This window comes from Rhinatrema bivittatum, chromosome 6, assembly GCF_901001135.1.
Source record: "Rhinatrema bivittatum chromosome 6, aRhiBiv1.1, whole genome shotgun sequence".
Classification (NCBI taxonomy): domain Eukaryota; kingdom Metazoa; phylum Chordata; class Amphibia; order Gymnophiona; family Rhinatrematidae; genus Rhinatrema; species Rhinatrema bivittatum.
The window spans coordinates 199687088-199707715 of record NC_042620.1 but is presented as its reverse complement, the minus strand read 5'-3'; the positions used below and the strand labels follow the sequence as shown (position 1 = coordinate 199707715).

The window sequence follows — 20628 nt, the reverse complement described above, 5'->3', positions numbered from 1 at the left end:
TTGTTACAAGTTTCTCTATCCCTCGTTCGATGTAAACCGATCTGATATGGTATTCAACCATGAAGCTCGGTATAGAAAAATGTGAAATAAATAAATAAATAAATATGAGACAGGAATTGAAAGAGACATGTCGTCTGATGAAAATTCAGTCTATGTAGTATCCCCGAAGGGAGTTGGTAATCTGTGCCTTCATGATATAAGAACATAAGAACATGCCATACTGGGTCAGACCAAGGGTCCATCAAGCCCAGCATCCTGTTTCCAACAGTGGCCAATCCAGGCCATAAGAACCTGGCAAGTACCCAAAAACTAAGTCTATTCCATGTTACAGTTGCAGTGGCTATTTTCTAAGTCAACTTAATTAATAGCAGGTAATGGACTTCTCCTCCAAGAACTTATCCAAACCTTTTTTGAATCCAGCTACACTAAATGCACTAACCACATCCTCTGGCAATGAATTCCAGAGCTTAATTGTGCGTTGAGTGAAAAAGAACTTTCTCCGATTAGTTTTAAATGTGCCACATGCTAACTTCATGGAGTGCCCCCTAGTCTATTATCTGAAAGAGTAAATAACCAATTCACATCTACCCATTCCAGACCTCTCATGATTTTAAACATCTCTATCATATCCCCCCTCAGCCATCTCTTCTCCAAGCTGAAAAGTCCTAACCTCTTTAGTCTTTCCTCATAGGGGAGCTGTTCCATTCCCCTTATCATTTTGGTCGCCCTTCTCTGTACCTTCTTCATCGCAATTATATCTTTGAAGCCTTTGAAGAATAAACTCCACTGCTTGCTTCTTCTGCGGGGATTGGCCAGGGCACACCATGAACATGTCCCAAAGAATACTACGAAGTTCCAGCACATATCCTTCATGTATCAACCTCAAGGACCCCACCGGTGATGGGCAGTTAATGAGATTGGTGGTCTAGAAGACCATAAATGTAAAATGTATATATATATATATATATTTTTTTTTTTTTTTTAAATTTTTTTTTTAGGGCCATACCGTTTGGAGGTAGTGTCCCTGGATGGACTGATTTTTCTCCGTAGTTGTAAAGGATTTGTGCCCCAGCAAATGATTGTCAAAAGGTATTTATTTTGGGGGGTTTTTTGGTTTGTTTTTTTTACCTGAGACTTGCACATGTAGTCTTGGAGGTCTGAGACTGCAAAAATCCCACATCTACGCCAAGGGTAAGCAGATTTGTAGAGGCGCAGGAGGGTTGGACTGCGCTCTCAGTGCAACATGCCTGTGGACGTGCAGGTATGCTCATGCTCTGGGATGCTGATGTAGATGAGCCCGCTGATCGTTGGCCTTGTGGATGGGCCTGTTGATCGGCGGCTGCGCGGATGGGTCCGCTCCACGGTGGCTGGGTGGATGGGCTTGCGTACCAGCGGTTGCATGGTTGGCACGGCGGTCGCATGCATGTGCTTCCAGTGTTCTGCGCTTCCGGCCCCTGCGAGCTGTGGCCAAGGCAATGGTGCCCGGACCTCTGGGGCGGCCGAAGGTCACACCTAGACCCTGGTGTGATGGGCGCTTTGACTTGTTGGCACTCCGACAGGCACAAAGACGCCTCGGCGCTCTGTAGAATGGGGGTGCATGATAACGAACACCCAGAGTCACTGGTGGCTGACCGCTGTATGAGTGCATCGGCGCCTGCATCGATGTGCCGGGTCCTCAGCGCATGCATTGATGTGCCGGCTGCTCAGCGCAGGTCGTCCTTCTCAGCGCAGGGTATTGATGCGTCGGCTCCTCGGCACACATCTCATGATGTGACGGTCCTCTGCCAGTGCGCTCTATCAGTTAATTATAACCGTTGGCACGCCGGTCTGAGTCGAGGCCTCGGCGCCCTTTTTTGTTGCTTGGTTTTTTTTTTGTTTTTTTTTTTAACAGCCAGTAAACCAGGATGACGGCTGCAAGGGCACCCCTCCCGTCTCCACTCGGTGCTAGTCCGGGTAGACCAGGGGCAACCGAGGAAACATGAAAAACAGTAGAGACCCACCTAGGTCCTGCCTGCTACCAAAACCCAAGGGCTCAACCTGTGGGGGAGGTGGCTGGTATAGGTGAAGCTCCAGTCTGTCCCATATCAGGGTACGTTCACCAGTTGTTGGCATGGGCCTCAGATTCGCCTACGAAGCTCCATTAACTACACCACAGCAACAAGGGTTCCCTCTCACACCGCTCATCACACAACCATTACTTTCATTGTGATAAATTGACAAATATAATAAAACCCAGTAATAAATACATTAACCAAGACAAATGAGAGGAGTTTCAATCTGAGATACTCAAATAAATCATAAACTTAAATAGTTTATAACATACATAGGATTGCCTATATTTACATTGATTTTCTCCTGCTTTTGTTGTTTTTCTAATAAGCCCTGATAAATTCCCAGGAAAAATAATAAGAAATACAAATGAAGGTTCCTAGCTAATTATTATTATGGATGGAGACACGAATGAAGTAGTATCTCAGTTGATACTAGTAGAAGCAGCAAATTGATTGAAAGTTAATAAGTTGAAAGTAAACCCAAAGTCATCAAATGCTGTGGGTTTGTAGATTGGATAGAGAGAGAGGACTAGTCATTTTAGAATGGTTGGAGATGAACCCTCAAAATAATGATACGAAGTTTATGGGCCTTGTTAAATAAGAAGCTTACATTGGACCCACAGATTTCCTCAGTGGCTATTTGATCATTAAATAGTTTGCAGAAAGTTTTGCTACAAGCTGATTAAATTACTGTAACTACTTCTACCAGGGATTGCCTCAGGGTCTCCTTAAACATTTGCAGCTCCTTCAGAATATGGCAGCCAGGGACATGGCTAGAGTTAAAGCCAGGAACCATGTGATTCCAATTCTGAAGGAGTTGCATTGGCTTCCATTAGAATGGTAAATTAAGTTTAAGATATTGTACAGGTTGTATATAACTGTGTGAACCACACGAGACATATATATTTGTAAGCTTCTGTTTTCTTACATACCAACATGAGTTTAATACTCATTTCTACGAGCACTTTTTCAGGTGCCCTCACTTTCATGGCTTTAGTTAGATATTACTCAAACAACATTTGTTTATGTTGCTCTAGCATTAACATGATCCCACTGGAGATCTGGATGGAATCTTTCTATTAGGGATATAGGATAAAAAGTAAAATCTTGATTATTTGGACAGGTACTTCCCGAGCTCTAGAGGTTGAAGCTTGGAATGATCCAAGATATAGTCATTAGAACAAGCATAGGATTGCACTGAGATTGTGTGCACTAATTATATATATATATATATATATATATATATATATATATATATATATATATATATATATATATATATATATCAATATCAACCCAAATTATAGGCGATATTGCACTTTCCCTAATGCTTGTTTAAGGTTAAACACAAATCAAACACACTCCCTTTGGAGTGAAATACAAGCACTATTCATATGAATAAGTCAATTTCTTTATTGAATTCCTAAACACATATCAACAAGTTAACAATCCTCTTCAATCAGAGTTTACATAAAACATACAATAAACACTCATATTAATTTATCATCAAAGTGCATCAATAATTATATAGTGCTTCAATTCACCTTCATTCACTCTCAAACATACCCGTCACATACATTCATTAGCAAGCATAAATAATCTATAAAACCACAAACACATATTCTCTAAAACAATCTCCAAGTCACAGAATTCACAGTATATATTATATAGTGTTCATTTATACCACTAAAACATTCTTCATCATACCATAGAACCTGCATATAATCTAATACTCTGAGCCTAATACTATAATCCCTTATTTTGATCCTTATTAATCCCAGTCCTTTCTATGAGACTTCATTGATCCCAACCGGGCCCTTGTGTTGCGCCTTGGTGGCTTCGTCAGGGGAATATATAGCGATCAAACCAAGGATCTGTTCTTGAATGAATTCACAATATGTAGCATAGCCTCTTATAGTAGAAACATCAAAGATCTTCTTTAAGGTTCCGATATCTTGTTATATATGACCACGTCCTGTATCTGTACCATTAATGCACAAAAGACAAGTTATCTCTAAAAAGAAATTACTCCTGAAGATTCAGGATGTGTATCAAATAAATAATATTAAATTCCACCTTCTACAAGATATCTCCAAATTTATTACAGATGACTGTTCAAACCTCTCCAACTAATGAACTAATATCCTGCAAATTATATTACTAATTTAAAAAATTTGTAATTGTCGTTACCCATACCCTTAATGGACTCCATACTACCGCAGCCTAGACTGTTAGAAAAAAAACTTTCCTCACTTACCTAATCAACCAATCCCAACCTATATTACTCATACTTCGCCCCATATATATATGATAGGGTTGAGGAATTTTTTTTGTGGGGGGAGGTAGACAGTATTTTGTGATTCATTGTATTTTGCTATTCATTGTAACTTGCTTTTCGTTATATGGCTAAGGCAGGAAATCAAATTGAAATAAAGTCACTGGAGGCACATAAAAAAAATATTCAAAAAACAAGCAAAACAGAAAAAAAAGAGAGCCATGATAGCAGGAGAAACTCCTATTTTGAAAAAATGACTGTACCATCGCACAGAAAAGTCAAACCGAGCCATGATGCAGGAATACAGATGCATGGGAACTATCACACATGCCCAGAAAGAATATCTAAGAATTTCCTGGCAAGCTCTGGAGAAAGGTCTGATCAACCCCAAACAATAGTCACCAGTCTGTGTGACTGGTGACTCACCTCGTCTTCAGAGAAAAAAAATACATTTATAAATTACACACATGCAAATTTTTAGACAGATATTCTGTTCCTGTCTTATTTTATATTAAAGAAATATCTCCATGTTTCTGCTCTGCAGATGGGTTAAATAAGAACATAAGAGGTGTCAGGTTGGGTCAGATCAAGGTCCATCAAGCCCACCATCCTGTCTCCGACACTGGCCAGTCCAGGTCACAAATACTCAACAGATCCCTAATAGTTGATCTATTTTTTGTATCTCATTCCAAGCAAGAAACGCTAGCTTTCTCAAGTCTACCTGGCTAATAACTGTTAATGGACTTTTTCTTCCGCAACTTGTCCAATCCTCTTTTGACCCCTATTTTAGTTGTCTTGACAACATCCTCTGTCCTATAATACAGATGTCATTAAAGAGCAGGGTCAAGGTTTCTGTAACGCGTTAGTAACAAGTAATTTTAGTAATTTAGCACAATATTCAGCAATATACTATGATAAGCTGCCATAAACACAAAGGAAAAGAATTACTTCTGGTTCAGATAAATTGTATAATACAATATCAACACTGCTGACATCCATTCTCTACTTTTCAGATATATCTCAGTTCACAAGTAGCTATTAGAATAGTGAAGCCCGCATCAAAAAGATGTGTTGATTACCTATAAACCAGCCTCATTTTGGTTTAAGAAGATATGATTTTAAACTTTAAATTAAGTCATGGAGAGGCTTATGTGCTAAAATATTTTACCAAAGACACAAAATGAGTAAAACCCATTAGTACATCATATCCAAAGAAAGCTGTGCTGAAGACTTGCAGAAACTATTTGAAGCAGCTAAACTGTTCAAATAACTAGTTGCTGGTAAACAAAAGCCTCAACATACAAATACGGACTAAGAAGAAATGGAGTAATATTTCAAATATTTTTAAGGTTCTAATATACAGATATATGATGATATAGATAAGGCTACAGATGATATAGATAAGGCTACAGCTTATCTATATCAGCTTCATTATAATAATCCTAACATTTGGGGCCAGTCATTTGGCTCAGAGACTACTGTTGAGGAACAGGAAATCAAGGTTCAGCCACTTCATTTGCTGGTGCCAGTCAGGTTTAGGTACCCAGTGGAGGTGGGGTATCCAGGCCTTGGATGGAAGGGAGGATGTCTGTTGTTATTGTGGCAGCCCCTGTGCAGCAACAAGAGGTGTTAGTACAGCTCAAAGGAGGTGTGCCTTCAGCTTTCAGGCTAGCAAGACCTCCCTGAGCCACCCGAATATGCAGCCTGGGGAGCAGTGCATGGCAGACACTGCTCGGGAGAAAAGGCGCAAAAGAATAAATACCCCTCTTCCAAAAAAGCACCAAATACATGGATATGGCAATTTCAAAATTCCACGGGTTGCCTGCAGGCCAACAAGTGCTTTGAACCCACAGACCTACAAGCTAATTTTCAAAGGGAAACTCCCTGTGGAGTTTTCCATTTAAAATCAAGCCAGCATGCACGCTGCAGGTACATTTCTAATCATATACTTCGCAACTGAATGGCAGCAAGTGTAAACCACATGCCAGAAAGTATGCACAGACATTTGAAAAAAAATCCATGTGTACATTCACTTCTCTGACCTAACTCTCCCCCTTTATCATGAAGGTAAAGCAGAGTTGCTTTCCTGTAACAGGTGTTCTCCTAGGCCAGCAGGATGTTAGTGCTCACACATGGGAGATATCATCGGATGTAGTCTGGCACGGAACTTTGATCTAAAACATTCTAGAGCTTTCAGCATGCCCTACTGAGCATGTGCAGCTGTAGTCATCACCCTGCCCCCTAGGCAGAGTCCCTCAGTCCATGCTATAGCTAATATATGGAGAAAACAACTCCCAGGGGAGGCGGAAAGGTTTCGTGAAAACTAACATCCTGCTGTGCTAGGAGAATATCTGTTACAGATAAGCAACTGTTTTCTCTTAGGACAAGCAGGATGGTAGTCCTCACACATGGGTGAATACCAACCTAAAGGCTGTCCAATTAGGACAAAGCAGTAAACCACACAGTGCTGGAGCACTACCTCCATCCTTTGCCTGCGAGGCAGTCGACCCACCAGGTTGGAGAAGAGTCTGGTTCTACAAAGAAAGCCAAGAAAAAGACAGACACAAATCCCCATGCGTAGCAGGGATGCCTGAAGCAGGGGAGTAATGCGAATGCAAAGAGAAGCAACTGCGCATCACGGAAGACAGTACAAGCAGGGCCTCTGACAAAAACAGTGGATCTGGATCCTCCTGGATACAGGAAGGACTCAGATGTAAACAAGAGAGAATCTAGGACGAAAACCGCACAGTTTCCTTTGGTGTGAAAAAAAAAACAAAAAAAAAACTGGGATTCGAGAGCCCTCCAGAAGACACTGTCAACCACTGATAGCCAAAGGCTGAATGGGCAGAAGAAAGCCACACCAGGCTTGAAAGAGCAAGCGGCAAACCACTGCACGGCCTGGGACAGACACTGTGTCGAAGCATCAGACGTAGCTGACTGTGCAGGGCAGCGTCATGGATTTCAGGGGATAAGAGACAATCCCCTAAACTGACCTGTAGCCCAAAAACTCCCAAGCAGGGAGATGAGATAGGCCTGAAACTCACTCAAGAGCACCTGTCAGAACAAGTTCATCTACCCTGGCACAGGATTGAGAGGGGAACAGGAAGGTCCTTTGGGTAACCTAGAGAATGAGAAAAAACTAAAGCAATATTGGTCAGTGATTGGCTAAAATAAGTGGAAAAACATGGTCTATCCTTCCCTGCAGGTATTCAGAGATATACCACAGGCGCCTTAGTTTTACCTTCCCTCCCCTCGACAATCCAATTGGAAGTTGGAAGGAGTGAAGAACACAAGGCGGCAGACCGGAGGACTGCTGGGGTAAGCACAAGTTGCCCAGTTGTCTACCAACTCCAAGCGAACAACTCACTGCTGAATCCAGCAGGTAGTAACCCACTGAGATGAAGCATTCAGTATTCTATAAACAGCAGAAACTGAGAGCAATTACCCCAGGGGAGAAACTTCCCCTCCTAAGGGAACGTGGCCCAGCAATGGAAAACATAGCATGACCCAGGACTCCTCTGTCTGCAGACGGGGTGATCCTGAAAAAGGGGATCATTTATAAATACATTGAAAAGCACGGGTCCTCCACTGTATACTCTTTTCCACTGAGAAAATTGTCCATTTAATCCTACTTCTATTTCCTGTCTTTTAACCAGTTTGTAATCCACGAAAGATCATCGCCACCTATCCCATGACTTTTTACTTTTCTTAGAAACCTCTCATAAGGACCTTTGTCAAATGCCTTCTGAAAATCCAAATACACTGCATACACCAGCTCACCTATATTTATTTATTTTTTTATATACCGACATTTGATCTCAATTGAGATATCACACCGGTTTACATTCAGGTACTGTAGGTATTTCTCTATCCCCAGAGGGCTTACAATCTAAGTTTTTGTACCTGAGGCAATGTAGGGTAAAGTGACTTGCCCAAGGTCACAAGGAGTGACAGCGGGATTTGAACCTTGGTCTCCAGGTTCATAGTCCACTGCTCTAACCTCTAGGCTATTCCTTATGTATATCTACATGTTTATTAACCCTTTCAAAACAGTGAAGTAAATTTGTGAGGCAACACTTGTCTTGGGTAAAGCCATGATGACTTTGTTCCATTAAGCCATGTCTTTCTATATGTTCTGTGATTTTGATCTTTAGAATACTTTCCACTATTTTTCCTGGAACTAAAGTTAGGCTAACTGGTCTGTAGTTTCCCAAATCACCCCGGAGCCCTTTTTAAATATTGGGGTTACATTAGCCACCCTCCAGTCTTCACGTACAATGGATGATTTTAATGATAGGTTACAAATTTTAACTAACAGATCTGAAATTTCATTTTTTAGTTCCTTCTGAACCCATACAGTCTAGGGGACTTACTCCTTTTGGGTTTGTCAGTCAGGCCTACCGCATCTTCTAGGTTCACCATGATATGGTTCAGTTCATCTGAATCATTACCAATGAACACCTTCTCCGAATCAGGTATCTCCCCAACATCCTCTTCAGTAAACACCAAAGCAAAGAAATCATTTAATCTTTCCGCAATGGCCTTATCTTCTCTGTGTCCCTTTAACCCCTCGATCATCTATCGGTACAACTGACTCCCTCACAGGCTTTCTGCTTCAGATATATTTTTAAAAGTTTTTACTGTGAGTTTTTGCCTCTATGGCCAACTTCTTTTCAAATGTTCTCTTAGCCTGTCTTATCAATATCTTACATTTAACTTGCCAGTGTTTATGCTTTATCCTATATTCTTCTGTTAGATGCTTCTTCCAATTTTTGAATCAAGATCTTTTGGTTAAAATAGCCTCTTTCACCTCCCCTTTTAACCATACCAGTAATCATTTTGCCTTCCTTCCACCTTTCTTATTGTGTGGAATACATGTGCTTCTAAGATGGTTTGATTTGTGGGTTTTTTTAAACAATGACCATGCCTCTGGCTTTGTAGCTGCTCCTTTCAGGTTTGTTTGTTTTTTTGTTTGTTTTTTTTACTATTTTTCTCATTTTATCAAAGTTTCCCTTTTGAAAGTTTAGCGCAAGAGCTGTGGATTTACTTACTGTCCCCCTTCCAGTTAATAATTCTAATTTGATCATATTATGATCACTATTGCCAAGCAGCCCACCATTACCTCTCACCAAATCTTGTGCTCCACTAAGAATTAGATCTAAAATTGCTCCCTCTCTCATCAGTTCCTGAACCAATTGCTCCATAAAACTGTCGTTTGTTCCATCTAGGAACTTTAGCTCTCTAGCATGTTCTGATGTTACATTTACCCAGTCAATATTGGGATAACTGAAATCTCCCATTATTGCACTACCAATTTGGTTAGCTTCCCCAGAGGGGCCACAGCTGAAGATGGTCCAATGATTGCCGATGCCGCACCCTGGCCCTGTCCTCCAAGAAGATGCACCAATTCAGTAGTTCGAGGCTCCATATCAGAGAAAAAACATTTATAATGGACACAGCCCCAGGAATTGTTCCACAAGAACATGGTAGAGGGCAAAAGACATATGCCTCTGCTCAGAAAGAAGAGGATGCTGGAGCCACTCTCACAATGTCCACTAACCTCAGAATATGATCAGGAATGCAGTTCTAGGCCAGCCTTGCAGCTGTGGAACACAACCTGTTGTGACCGTCCGGAGGAAATACACACACACACGCTGTGGTATCCCATCCACGGATGGTGGCACACCCATGCTCCTGAGCACCGAGCTTGTGGGAGAAATCCTACGCCCCAGCAAAACCCAAGAACCACATGCCCGAGTCGGTGGCTACACGCCGTCCCAAAACCAAGCACAGTGTATGTAATAACACCTCCCCACCAGTATTCCTCAACACTATGTGGTACAGACTGACATGGAGGCTGCGACCATGCCGAAAGATGGCAGAACTCTAGAGTGGCTGAGGATTGCACAGCCAGGGAAAATGCCACCTGGCAGTGACCAAGGCCCTTGGAACAGATGCCTAATTTTTCCCAACTGTGCAAGCTGTGCGTCAATGCCACAATAATTCCAGTGGCATGGCGAGGACAGTGTAATAATGGTGTCCCCAGCACCACTGGCATGGCATGGTGGAGTGTGGCAGTCTATGGTACTGTCCCCTTCAGTATCAGAGAACACTCTGGGAGCCGGGCCATCGAAATTGTGGCGGAACCAGCTCACCTGCAAGTCCCACTTGGAACAATTGCACTGAAGTCCCTGGAGAGCGCAGGTACTTACGGAGGACTGTGGACATGTCCTGTGATCTATAAGCAGTTTTCCGGTAAATAGTGTCTTTTCTGGTGCCACAAGTGTCCACAGATGTCGACCACCCAGGGGCCCCAACGCCCAAAGGTATGGACCAATGAAGCCATGGGCGTCTGCAGGGAGAGGCCCTGTAGCCCTGACAGGTCATCGATATCAAAAGGAACCGATGTTTGCTAGTGCCGACAGCAGTTTCCCTCAGCTTACTGATTCATCCAGTGGTGTCGATGCTGCAAGCTCAATGACTTTGCAAGCATTACGACTGACGAGAGTCTCACTAGCACCCATTAATATTGATGGTGTGCGCATCTTGGCAGTGCCCCTAACACTGGCATCGTCGGCTGAAGGGGCAGGTCTGCGCTTCCCAATGCTCTGTAGTGGACACCACCCAGGGGCCCTAAGGGCATCGGGCCACTGTGGACAGATGCACCAGCGCGCCAGGGTGCCTTGAGCAGATGGCAACCTCTGCGCTTGATCTGTAAGAGGCCAAGAACCCCTTCTCCCCCGAGCCTGCAGGGCCATGCGAGGGCTTCAAAGAGTCCCTGCAGTCGACGGCCAAAGGAGCAACAAGGGCGCACAATGGCGAGTCCACTGCCTGTTCGGTGAGGCTGATCGTAGTCTAGGCAGTAATGAGAGACATCAGTGGTCCGAAGGCCTCTCCAGTGGCCCCACATCTTGATGGCCTCAAAGTGTCAATGGTACTGGGGCAGCACCGCATCGCTATGGCATCGAGGTCATGCTGGCACCAAGGATGTGCACCTCAATGACCTAGTGGGGTCGACAGCATCAAGGGCTTCCACTGCTTCTACCTCGTCAGCCCCTAGGGTGGCTATGCACACACCTTGATGGCTCAACAGTGTCAATGGCATCGAGGGCCCTGTGGCATCGAGAGCACCACAGACATCGAGAGCAAGGCGGCATCAATGGTACCGTGGTCACCACAGCACTGAGTGAAGCGAGGATACCAAAGCAACAAGTGCCGCAAGGGTACCATCACAACAAGTGCCATGAGGGCACTGATCATGGTAAATGCACAGAGGGCCACGCGCAGAGGGGTTGAGTGTCCTGAAGGCACCGTAACATCGAGTGCATGAAAGGCACCGTAACATCGAGTGCATGAAAGGCACCGTAACATCGAGTGCACCGATAGCACTGAAGGCCACTGCTGCATCGTGGGCGGTCATGCATCTCGATGCAAGGGTGACCCTAGACCTCGACGGCATCAAGGGAATCATGGAACCCGAAGATGGACCCCATCCCTGATGTGGTCCCGTCACTGATGCACTGGACGAACGGTACACTGGTCACAGCTGTGCATGGGCAACCATGCATGGGAATGGCACCAAAGTGCAGCAGCAAACTGCTAGCCTAGACTCCTCTCTCCCAGGGAGATTGCATTGCCAAGGCTGGCAAACAGGAGGGGAGGCAATGTCATCCAGGATTAGTTCCTTGAGATGTGGGGAGGATAAGCTCTCCTCTGCACAGGAACAGTATTGGTCCTCGATCCTTCCGCCATCTGAATCCACCAATGCCAAGCAATCGGTGAACCACCATGGAACTCCAGCCCTGTTAGAACTCAGGCAAGTCCCCAGGCTCAGCTTCCTACACGGGTCACCAGACTGCATAGTCCAGTCCTGTTAGAATTGTGGAAAAAACAGACAGAGCAAAGAGAGGACACAAATTAAAAAAAAAAAATGCTCCTGCAGGTTTTTGTAACAGACTGTGTTAGGCTGCACAGGGGAGAATCCACAATGCAGCCAGCAGACAGTTGGAAAAAGAATAAACTACAAGAAAAAAGCTGCAGTTCTAGAAAAAAATCACTTACAAAACTGTAAGAAGAGAGCAAAGCTGAATACCATGAAAAACAACATTTTCTAATAAAACAGAGCACAAGCTCCACGACTGCGAGACGACAGCTCCGCGGAAAAGAAGAGACTGAGGGGACTGCACATGCTCAGTAGAATATGCTGAAAGCTCTAGAATCTTTGAGATCAAAGTTCTATGCTGGGTTCCATCTGATATCACCCATGTGTGAGGAATACCATCCTGCTTGTCCTAGGAGAAAAGTACACACACAGTCTACCCACATATGGGGGGAGAAGGGAACATTTTCAAAATTCATTTTTACACAGGTAAACATGCATTTACCAGTGTAAAAACGTTTATTATTGCTCCATTAAAATCTCAATGCATGAAAAAGTTTATGTAACCTCAAGTGATTAGAAAAATAGATAAACTATTTTCTTGTCTTTCCCAAGCTTCATCAAGAAATCTGATGTAGTTATTACTAAACTATATTCACCATTATAATGCCTTGATAACGGTGTTTCCAGAGAAAATAAATAGAATCTATTAGTAAAACCTACCTAAGCTGAAAATATCACCCATCACTCCTTAAAGCAGCGTTTCCCAGAACTATCCTGGTGACCCCACAGCCAGTTAGGTTTTCAGAATATCCACAAGGACCTATTCATGAAAATTTTTGCAAACACTGGAAACCCATTATATGAAAATTTACCTCATGTATAATTGCTGTGGATATCTTGAAAACTTGACTGTGTCTGGGGTCCCCAGGACATATTTCAGAAGTTCTACCTTAAGGGTTATCATGTTCCCAAACTGAACATGAGCACAGAACAAAACCAGATCCTATATCAAAGTTTTCTCTTGTTCAGCCTCAATGAAGCTGACAGTACTAAAGAAAGGATGTAAAAATACAAAGAGGCATAATTTGTATACATATATAGTTGTTTTCAGTATTTTTTCTTTTAATACTATGTATGAACCTTGTTCAGTCCAAGTGACAAACTAAAGCTTCTGAGATATACACACATATTCAACACAAGTAAAACATTTCTGTACAAAAAATGATAAAGGAAGTTTGCTTACTTGAAAACAGGGTTCTCCATAGACAGCAGAATTAGCTAGCTATGGCACATGGGTGATGTCAACTGACAACACCAAATGGGCCCGTCTCTCAAAGAGCTCAGTAAAAGTTTACTAAGCATGTGCAGCAGTTCCTGCATGAACAATTTATTTTAGAACTTGGCTTTAGGAAACTAGTTGACTCTCCAGGGAGGCAGGCAGGTAATAAGCATGGCTAATTCATCCTGCTTTCTCCATTGACAAGCACAGCTGAATTGCCCATGACATCTGGAGAGTCCCAAGTCAATGGCTGCATTGGAGAAATTCTGGAAAAAAAAAAAATACCTGGACCGATCAGTGAATAGTGGTCTACTGGGTAAACAAGCTGCGCAAAACTTCTTGTCCAAAACTATCGCCTCTTGATATTATATCCAGACATAAGTGGGAAATAAAGGTGTGTACACACTATTATGTTGCAGCTTTGCAGATGTCTTCAACCGAGCAACTCCGAGCCGCTATTGCCCTCACTTGATGAGCCCTGATAGTTTGTAATTTGTAAGCCAGTTAGCACATAACAGTGTGCAATACAGTCCGCAAGCTAATTTGACAGAGTTCTCTTAGCAACTTGCCACACCAAATTTATTGAAATCTAAAAAGGATGAGTCATTCTTAAATAGTACACCAAGGCTCTCTTACAGTTTAGAGCATGAAGAGCCTTCTCAACCTTTCTACACATGCGGCCTTGGGGAAAAAAAAGGTCAGAAGAACAATGGTTTGATTAATGTGAAAAGCACATATCACTTTTGGGAGGAACTTTGGGTGAGTGTGCGGACCAGCCTGTTGTAGAAGCATTGGAGGTATGGTGAATAAGAGACCAATATTTGTAATTAACTAATCTGTCGAGCAAACATGAAGACTACTAAAAACAGCACTTTTCACATGAGGAACATCAGAGAAGCTGATTTCAGTGGTCAAATGGAGACTTCATTAGCTGAGTTAAGATCAGGCCGGTGCTGCCATTAGGCAAACTAGGACGACACCTAGAGCACCAAAATTTTGGGTACAGCAAAATCCCAGAGCCAATACCATAAAAAAAAAATGAATTTTGTGCTGGAGCCACTGTCGCTGATAGGTAGGAGTACAAAGCTGGAGGTAAGATTGGGGAGGGGGTGTATGACTAAAGGTTCACCTGGGGTACCAAATGCTCTTGCCCCAGCCCTAACTAAGATGCCTAAGATCACAAAGCACTGAAGGTTTAGTGACAGGAAGTTTAGAATTTCACATGAATTTGGATAGCAAAGGATGGCTGGTGCTCCTTCCATTTGTTGAAGGTTATGCTGCAATGGTACTGAGGTGCACCTTCACCAACTGCGTGCTACGTTCCGACAAAGAAAAGGAAACTATTAGAGCAAGACCTTTGGGCCACAAGTGAATGGGTCCACAGAACTGGCTTAACACCAGAATGAAAATCTTTTCCATTTGAAGTCATAGAACTTTTTAGTTGAAAACTTCCTGGCCAAGATCAAGCTATCTTCCACCTCTTTTGAAAGTACAAGGAAGGAAATTACCATGCATTCAACATACATGCTGTGAGGACCAGAGAAGACAGATTTGGATGGCAGAACTTTCCATGGTCCTAATGAGGGACTGAAGATCCCAATATGATTGGAAACCATTCAGATAGGCAGACATAGCGTTGGCTATGCTGGAGCAAGGAAGATCTCTCCTTGCATGATCCTGAAGCATCTTCTGGACCATCCTCACAATTAATGGGAATGGTGAATAAGCATAAGGAAGACAGACATGCCAATGTAGCAGAAAAGCATCTGGAGCTGAAATGAACCTGCTTGAAAGCATGGAGCAAAACCTTTTGACTTTCCTGTTGCTTTCTGAGACAAACAAGTCTATTGTTAGTTGACCCCAGAGGTAAAAAAAAATATTCACCATTCATTGATCCAAGAACACTCCTGCTGCAGGTCTTGACTGAAATGGTCCAACAATATGATTAAGGCTCTAAAAGGTAGATCATTTGTAGATGGGCTCCATGACAGAGCCTGCACCCAGATCCTGACAGACTCCTGGCAAAAGACAAAAGAGTTTGTGCCCTCTTATTTGTTTATGTAAAACATAGCTACATGATTAACACAGTAGAATAGTAAATGATGGCAGATAAAGACCAAAATGATCCATCTAGTCTGCCTGGCAAATTTTGTTTTAAGAGTAGTAATTGCTGCTCTATGCAGGTTAATCCCAAACACCTAATGTTTATCGCATTTCTTCATTTCTTTTCTCTAGCAAAAGGGATCCACTGTTTTTGTCCCCATTCCCTTTTGAATTCCATTGCTATTCTTCTTTTCACCACCTCTTCTGGTAGAAGCTGCCATTGCTATTAATTGCATCAGTAGCATGGGATCTTCTTGGTGTTTGGGTAATTGCCAGGTACTTGTGATCTGGTTGGAAACAGAATGCTGGGCTTGATGGACCCTTGGTCTGATCCATCATGGCAAGTTATGTTCTTAAGTTTCCATACATCCTGACATTGTTCCTGAATATTCCTCCTTGTTTGAATCAAGATTTTCTTTCCTATCAGCAATTGAGAAGCATTTTTCAGGGCATAATGAATGGATCACAGCTCTAGCAGTTTGATCTGAAAACGACTCTCCCTTGAAGACCACATTTGATTAATATGAGTCATACCAGTAGGAGCACCCCACCTCTGGTAGAGGTATTGAGGGAAAGAGTCAATTGATGAAGCAGATCCCACAAAGGAAGGCACACATCCAGAACTGAAGATTTCAACCATCACTGCAGGGCCGCTTTTTTCAGTCACTGACATAAGAAGAGATAAAGCAGAGTTGCTTACCTGTAACAGGTGTTCTCCCAGGACAGCAGGATGTAATCCTCACATATGGGTGACATCATCAGGTGGAGCCCTATTACAGAACACTGGCACAGCATGCCATTATCCCTGTGTCCACAGGGGTCTCCCTTCAGTCTCGTTTGTAGCAAAAAGCGTGAGCGAAAAAATAAAAGAATAAACATAAGCAGACCCAACTACGCGGGGTGGTGGGTGGGTTTCGTGAGGACTACGTCCTGCTGTCCTGGGAGAACACCTGTTACAGAAGAGCAACTCTGCTTTCTCCCAGGACAAGCAGGATGGTAGTCCTCATATATGGGTGATTAGCAAGCTACAGGCTCATTCATATTACAACAGGCCAATAGCAGACAACTCATGCAGCAGGCAAAATAATTGGGCTGCTATTGACAATGATGAGGCAGCCTGAAATCACAGCAGGTGGTTGTAAAAGGAGTTGGGGATTATACTGGAACAAAGTTTTTCAAGATAGATTGGCCAAAGACAGAGTCTTGACAGATTTCCATATCTAAACAGTAGAGGGCTGAAAAAGTGTGAAGAGAGCTCCATGTCGCAGCCCAGCAGATGTCAGAAATTGGTACTGAACGATAGTGTGCTACCGATGTTGCCATAGAAACATAGAAATGACGGCAGAAGACGACCAAACGGCCCATCCAGTCTGCCCAGCAAGGTTCACACTTTTTTTTCCCATACTTATCTGTTTCTCTTGGCTCTTAGTAACCTTTTGGTTCTATTTCTCTTCCACCCCCACCATTAATGTAGAGAGCAGTGTTGAAACTGCATCTAAGTGAAATATCTAGCTTAATTAGTTAGGGGCAGTAACCGCCGCAATAAGCAAGCTACAACCATGCTTATTTGTTTACCCAGACTATGTAATTCAGTCCTTATTGGTTACTGTCTTTATATAGATCCACTTTTCTTCATTCCCCCTGCCGTTGAAGCAGAGAGCTATGCTGGATATGCATGAAGTATCTGTCTTTCTCCCCTGCCATTGAAGTAGAGAGCTATGCTGGATATGCATTGAAAGTGAAGTATCAGGCTTATTTGGTTTGGGGTGGTAACCGCCGTAACAAGCAAGCTACTCCATGCTTTTTTGTGAATGCAAATCCTTTTTTTTCCCACATTTCCTCTTGCCGTTGAAGCTTAGAGCAATGTTGGACTCTTAGAGCAATGTTGGAGTCGCATTAACAGTGTGTATGTTTATTGAATAAGGGTATTATATCTCCAGGTAGTAGCCGTCATTCCTGCGAGCCACCCACTCTTCATTCACGTCCTCTAGACTTTATGGATCCACAGTGTTTATCCCACACCCCTTTGAAGCCCTTCACAGTTTTGGTCTTCACCACTTCCTCCGGAAGGGCATTCCAGGCATCCACCACCCTCTCCGTGAAGAAATACTTCCTGACATTGGTTATGAGTCTTCCTCCCTGGAGCTTCAAATCGTGACCTCTGGTTCTGTTGACTTCAAGTGTTTCCGTGAGGAAAAGTTGAGAGAAAAATCTCACAGAGCTCCTAAATGTGAGGCAATCTGAAGTGTGGAAAAATATTAGACTGAAGGGAGACCCTTGTGGATACAGGGATCATGGCCTGCTAGGCATGCTCAGTGTTCCGTAATAGGGCTCCGCCTGATGACATCATCCGTATGTGAGGACTACCGTCCTGCTTGTCCTGGGAGAATGGTTGCTGTAACTGATGCTACTAACATCAAAAGCCATACTGAAGACTATTCATATTCAACTGTGTCATGGGGACGACATGCACTGCAGCTGCCATGTGTCCAAGGACGATCAGTATTGTTCTTACTGGAATCTGATCCCACTGCAGCAGAGCTTCCACTAGGCCCTTCAGCACTGTGGCCATTTCATCCGAGAGGAAAGCATGCTCCCACACCAAATCTATCAATGCTCCTTTGAACTGAATCCTCTGGACATGAGTGAGACTTGACATGGCAAAGTTGACCATGACCCTAATAACTTAGGGAATCTAATGGTCTTCTCAAGAGACTTCAGAATCCCCATGTTGGATGGGTCTGTCACCAGACTCCCAGCAAGTGAATACTCTCAAGGCCATAGAAAGGCCAAAGTCAAAGACTTTGTTCCAGTAATGAGTCCCATCCACTATGAACCAAAGGTACAACAAGTGAGATGGATGAATGAAGATATGAGCATACACATCCTTGAGATCCAGGGCACACATCCAATCCCTGGCCGAATGATCAGGAGGAACGTGTGGAGGTAGTGCATTTTGAATTTCTACCAAGTCGACAGTGTTTCAGTCTTTTAAATTCAGGATAGGTCTCAGCTCACCTGGTTTTCTTGGGGAGTAAAACTCTTGGTCATGCTCCTGAGAGGGATTCCTCTGCTGAAGGAGCGACTCTAACATAAAGGAGAACTGGATTCAGATGAAAGCCAACACTGGGCCCTGAATTTTATGGTCCAGGGTACTGATACGCAGACATTAGGGAAAAAGCACAGGACTGCTTCTTCAGCCAAATCTAAAAGCAAAGCATGTTCAAGCAGCAGCATTATATCAATTATCAGGAAAGCTGCTCGCTCTCCAAAAATATTGCTAGCAGTAATTTTGTTATAGGTTTGACAGTTACTTAATTTTGATTGTTAATATTACTACCCTTAAAATAAGGGCTTGGGGAAATCCTGAATGGAGTGGCAGTTACTAACAAGAAGCTTGCTGGGCAGACTGGATGGACCATTTGGTCTTTTTCTGCCATCATTACTATGTTACATGCCTGTGCAGAAAGCTGCACAACATCTAACTAGGGGGACTCATGAGGCAGTGCGCACAGGAGAACCATGTGCATTCTTAATAAACTTTTACTGAGCTTTGAGAGTTAAGTCCATCAGCACCATCAGGTAACATCACCCACATTTCATAGGTAATTCAGCTCTGCTTGCCGATGGAAAGAAGGCCAACAATGGGGAGAAAAATTCAATAAAAAGATCATGGGTAAATTAAGAAAAATAGTCAGAAGATATTATTTAATCATGCTATGATTTTTCATTGCCATTTTTTCTCTCTGAGTTACCAAGTTTCTTTGGAAGCTTAGAGACATCCACTTTCAAATACATTTAACTGTACAACTTTACATACCAACAGTTAGCATGCTGGAAAAAGGGGTTACAGCAGACCTATGAAGCTACTTCTCTAAGGCTACAACTACGATGATACTGGAGGGATAGACAAGAGTGAAATGAGTTTAGTTAATATTAAAATGGAAATTAAAAGGAATGATACACAGAAGAAGAGGTAAACTCTACGGTACAGAAGCTGAGCCTCCTCTCCCTTCTCTCTCTTCCAAACAAGACAAGCGTTGGCATGAAGAGAAGGTCTAGTTACCTGCATCCATATCTGCAAAGAATGGAACAGCCAGTAAGGAAAAGAAGGAACCAGAAAGTCAGCATGTCAAAGAAGGATTTAAAAGTTCATAAGAGCACAAATAAATTTTCTTTTTAAAGATACACCTTAATCCTCTTAAAATACACCTTTTATTCAAGAACAATTGATTCCAGCAATAAGTAATCAGGCCACACATGCAAGGCATCCCATGAAAGGCAATACTTCTTGCTGGATGAGGCCCAAAGCATTTTGCCAAAGGCATAATCTAATAAAAAAACAAATAGACCAATCTGGAGACAAATTTTAGTTATAATATGTTAGTATAAAATGTATTAATTTAAAAACATAAGGACTGCCAAACTGGGTCAGACACTGGCAAGCATCAGGCACTTAGAGAAAGTGTGGAATAAAGTGGGCATGTGTAGAGTAGTTCATCCAATGCCATAACCTTCCAGCTTCTAGTAGTCATAGTTCAGGGATGCAATGAACACAGGGTGACATCCCTCACCATTACATTTATTTGATTCATACAAATCTAATTATCTGTAAATGTTTCTCTGTAACAGCAGCAGCCCAATGATGTCATACATGTAGCTTATATGACTGTGTCAATCATGCAAAAAAAAAAAAAAAAGCATATAGAGCTTTCCAGCATAACCTTTTGCATGTGTACAATAGGATTCCTATGTGCTTCTAGAACAAATCCCAGATCAATTAACAGTCAACAATTTAGCACAGTAAAAATCAAATTAGAAGAAACTCTCAAAATGGGTCATGGGTGAGTTGTGTGATTCCATTGAGTTGATGTGATTAGAGAATGACAATTATATATAAATTTCACTTTCTCTAACAACAAATAAACCCAATGGGAATCACATGTGGGATTAGGTAGCTAAGGGGTACCTTCAAAATAAAAAGGAGAAAAGACAAGAATTATGCCAACAGTCACACAAAGCCAAAGTTTTAGTTACA

At 42.6% G+C, this 20628-nt stretch overlaps 1 protein-coding gene across 12 annotated transcripts in view; it reads right to left on the bottom strand.

The window, feature by feature from the left end:
* The window catches only part of LOC115093936 (arf-GAP with GTPase, ANK repeat and PH domain-containing protein 1), a 1595449-nt gene that overhangs the window by 1129632 nt on the left and 445189 nt on the right, over window positions 1–20628 (bottom strand). For 10 of the 12 annotated variants that reach the window (XM_029606403.1, XM_029606396.1, XM_029606398.1 and 7 more), the window contains one exon: window positions 19657–19668. The exons of the other annotated variants lie outside the window; for them this stretch is intronic. In XM_029606403.1, coding sequence (XP_029462263.1) covers window positions 19657–19666 — 10 coding nt within the window. In that variant the 5' untranslated portion in view covers window positions 19667–19668. The remainder of the gene's footprint in view (window positions 1–19656; window positions 19669–20628) is intronic. 12 annotated transcript variants of the gene reach the window in all.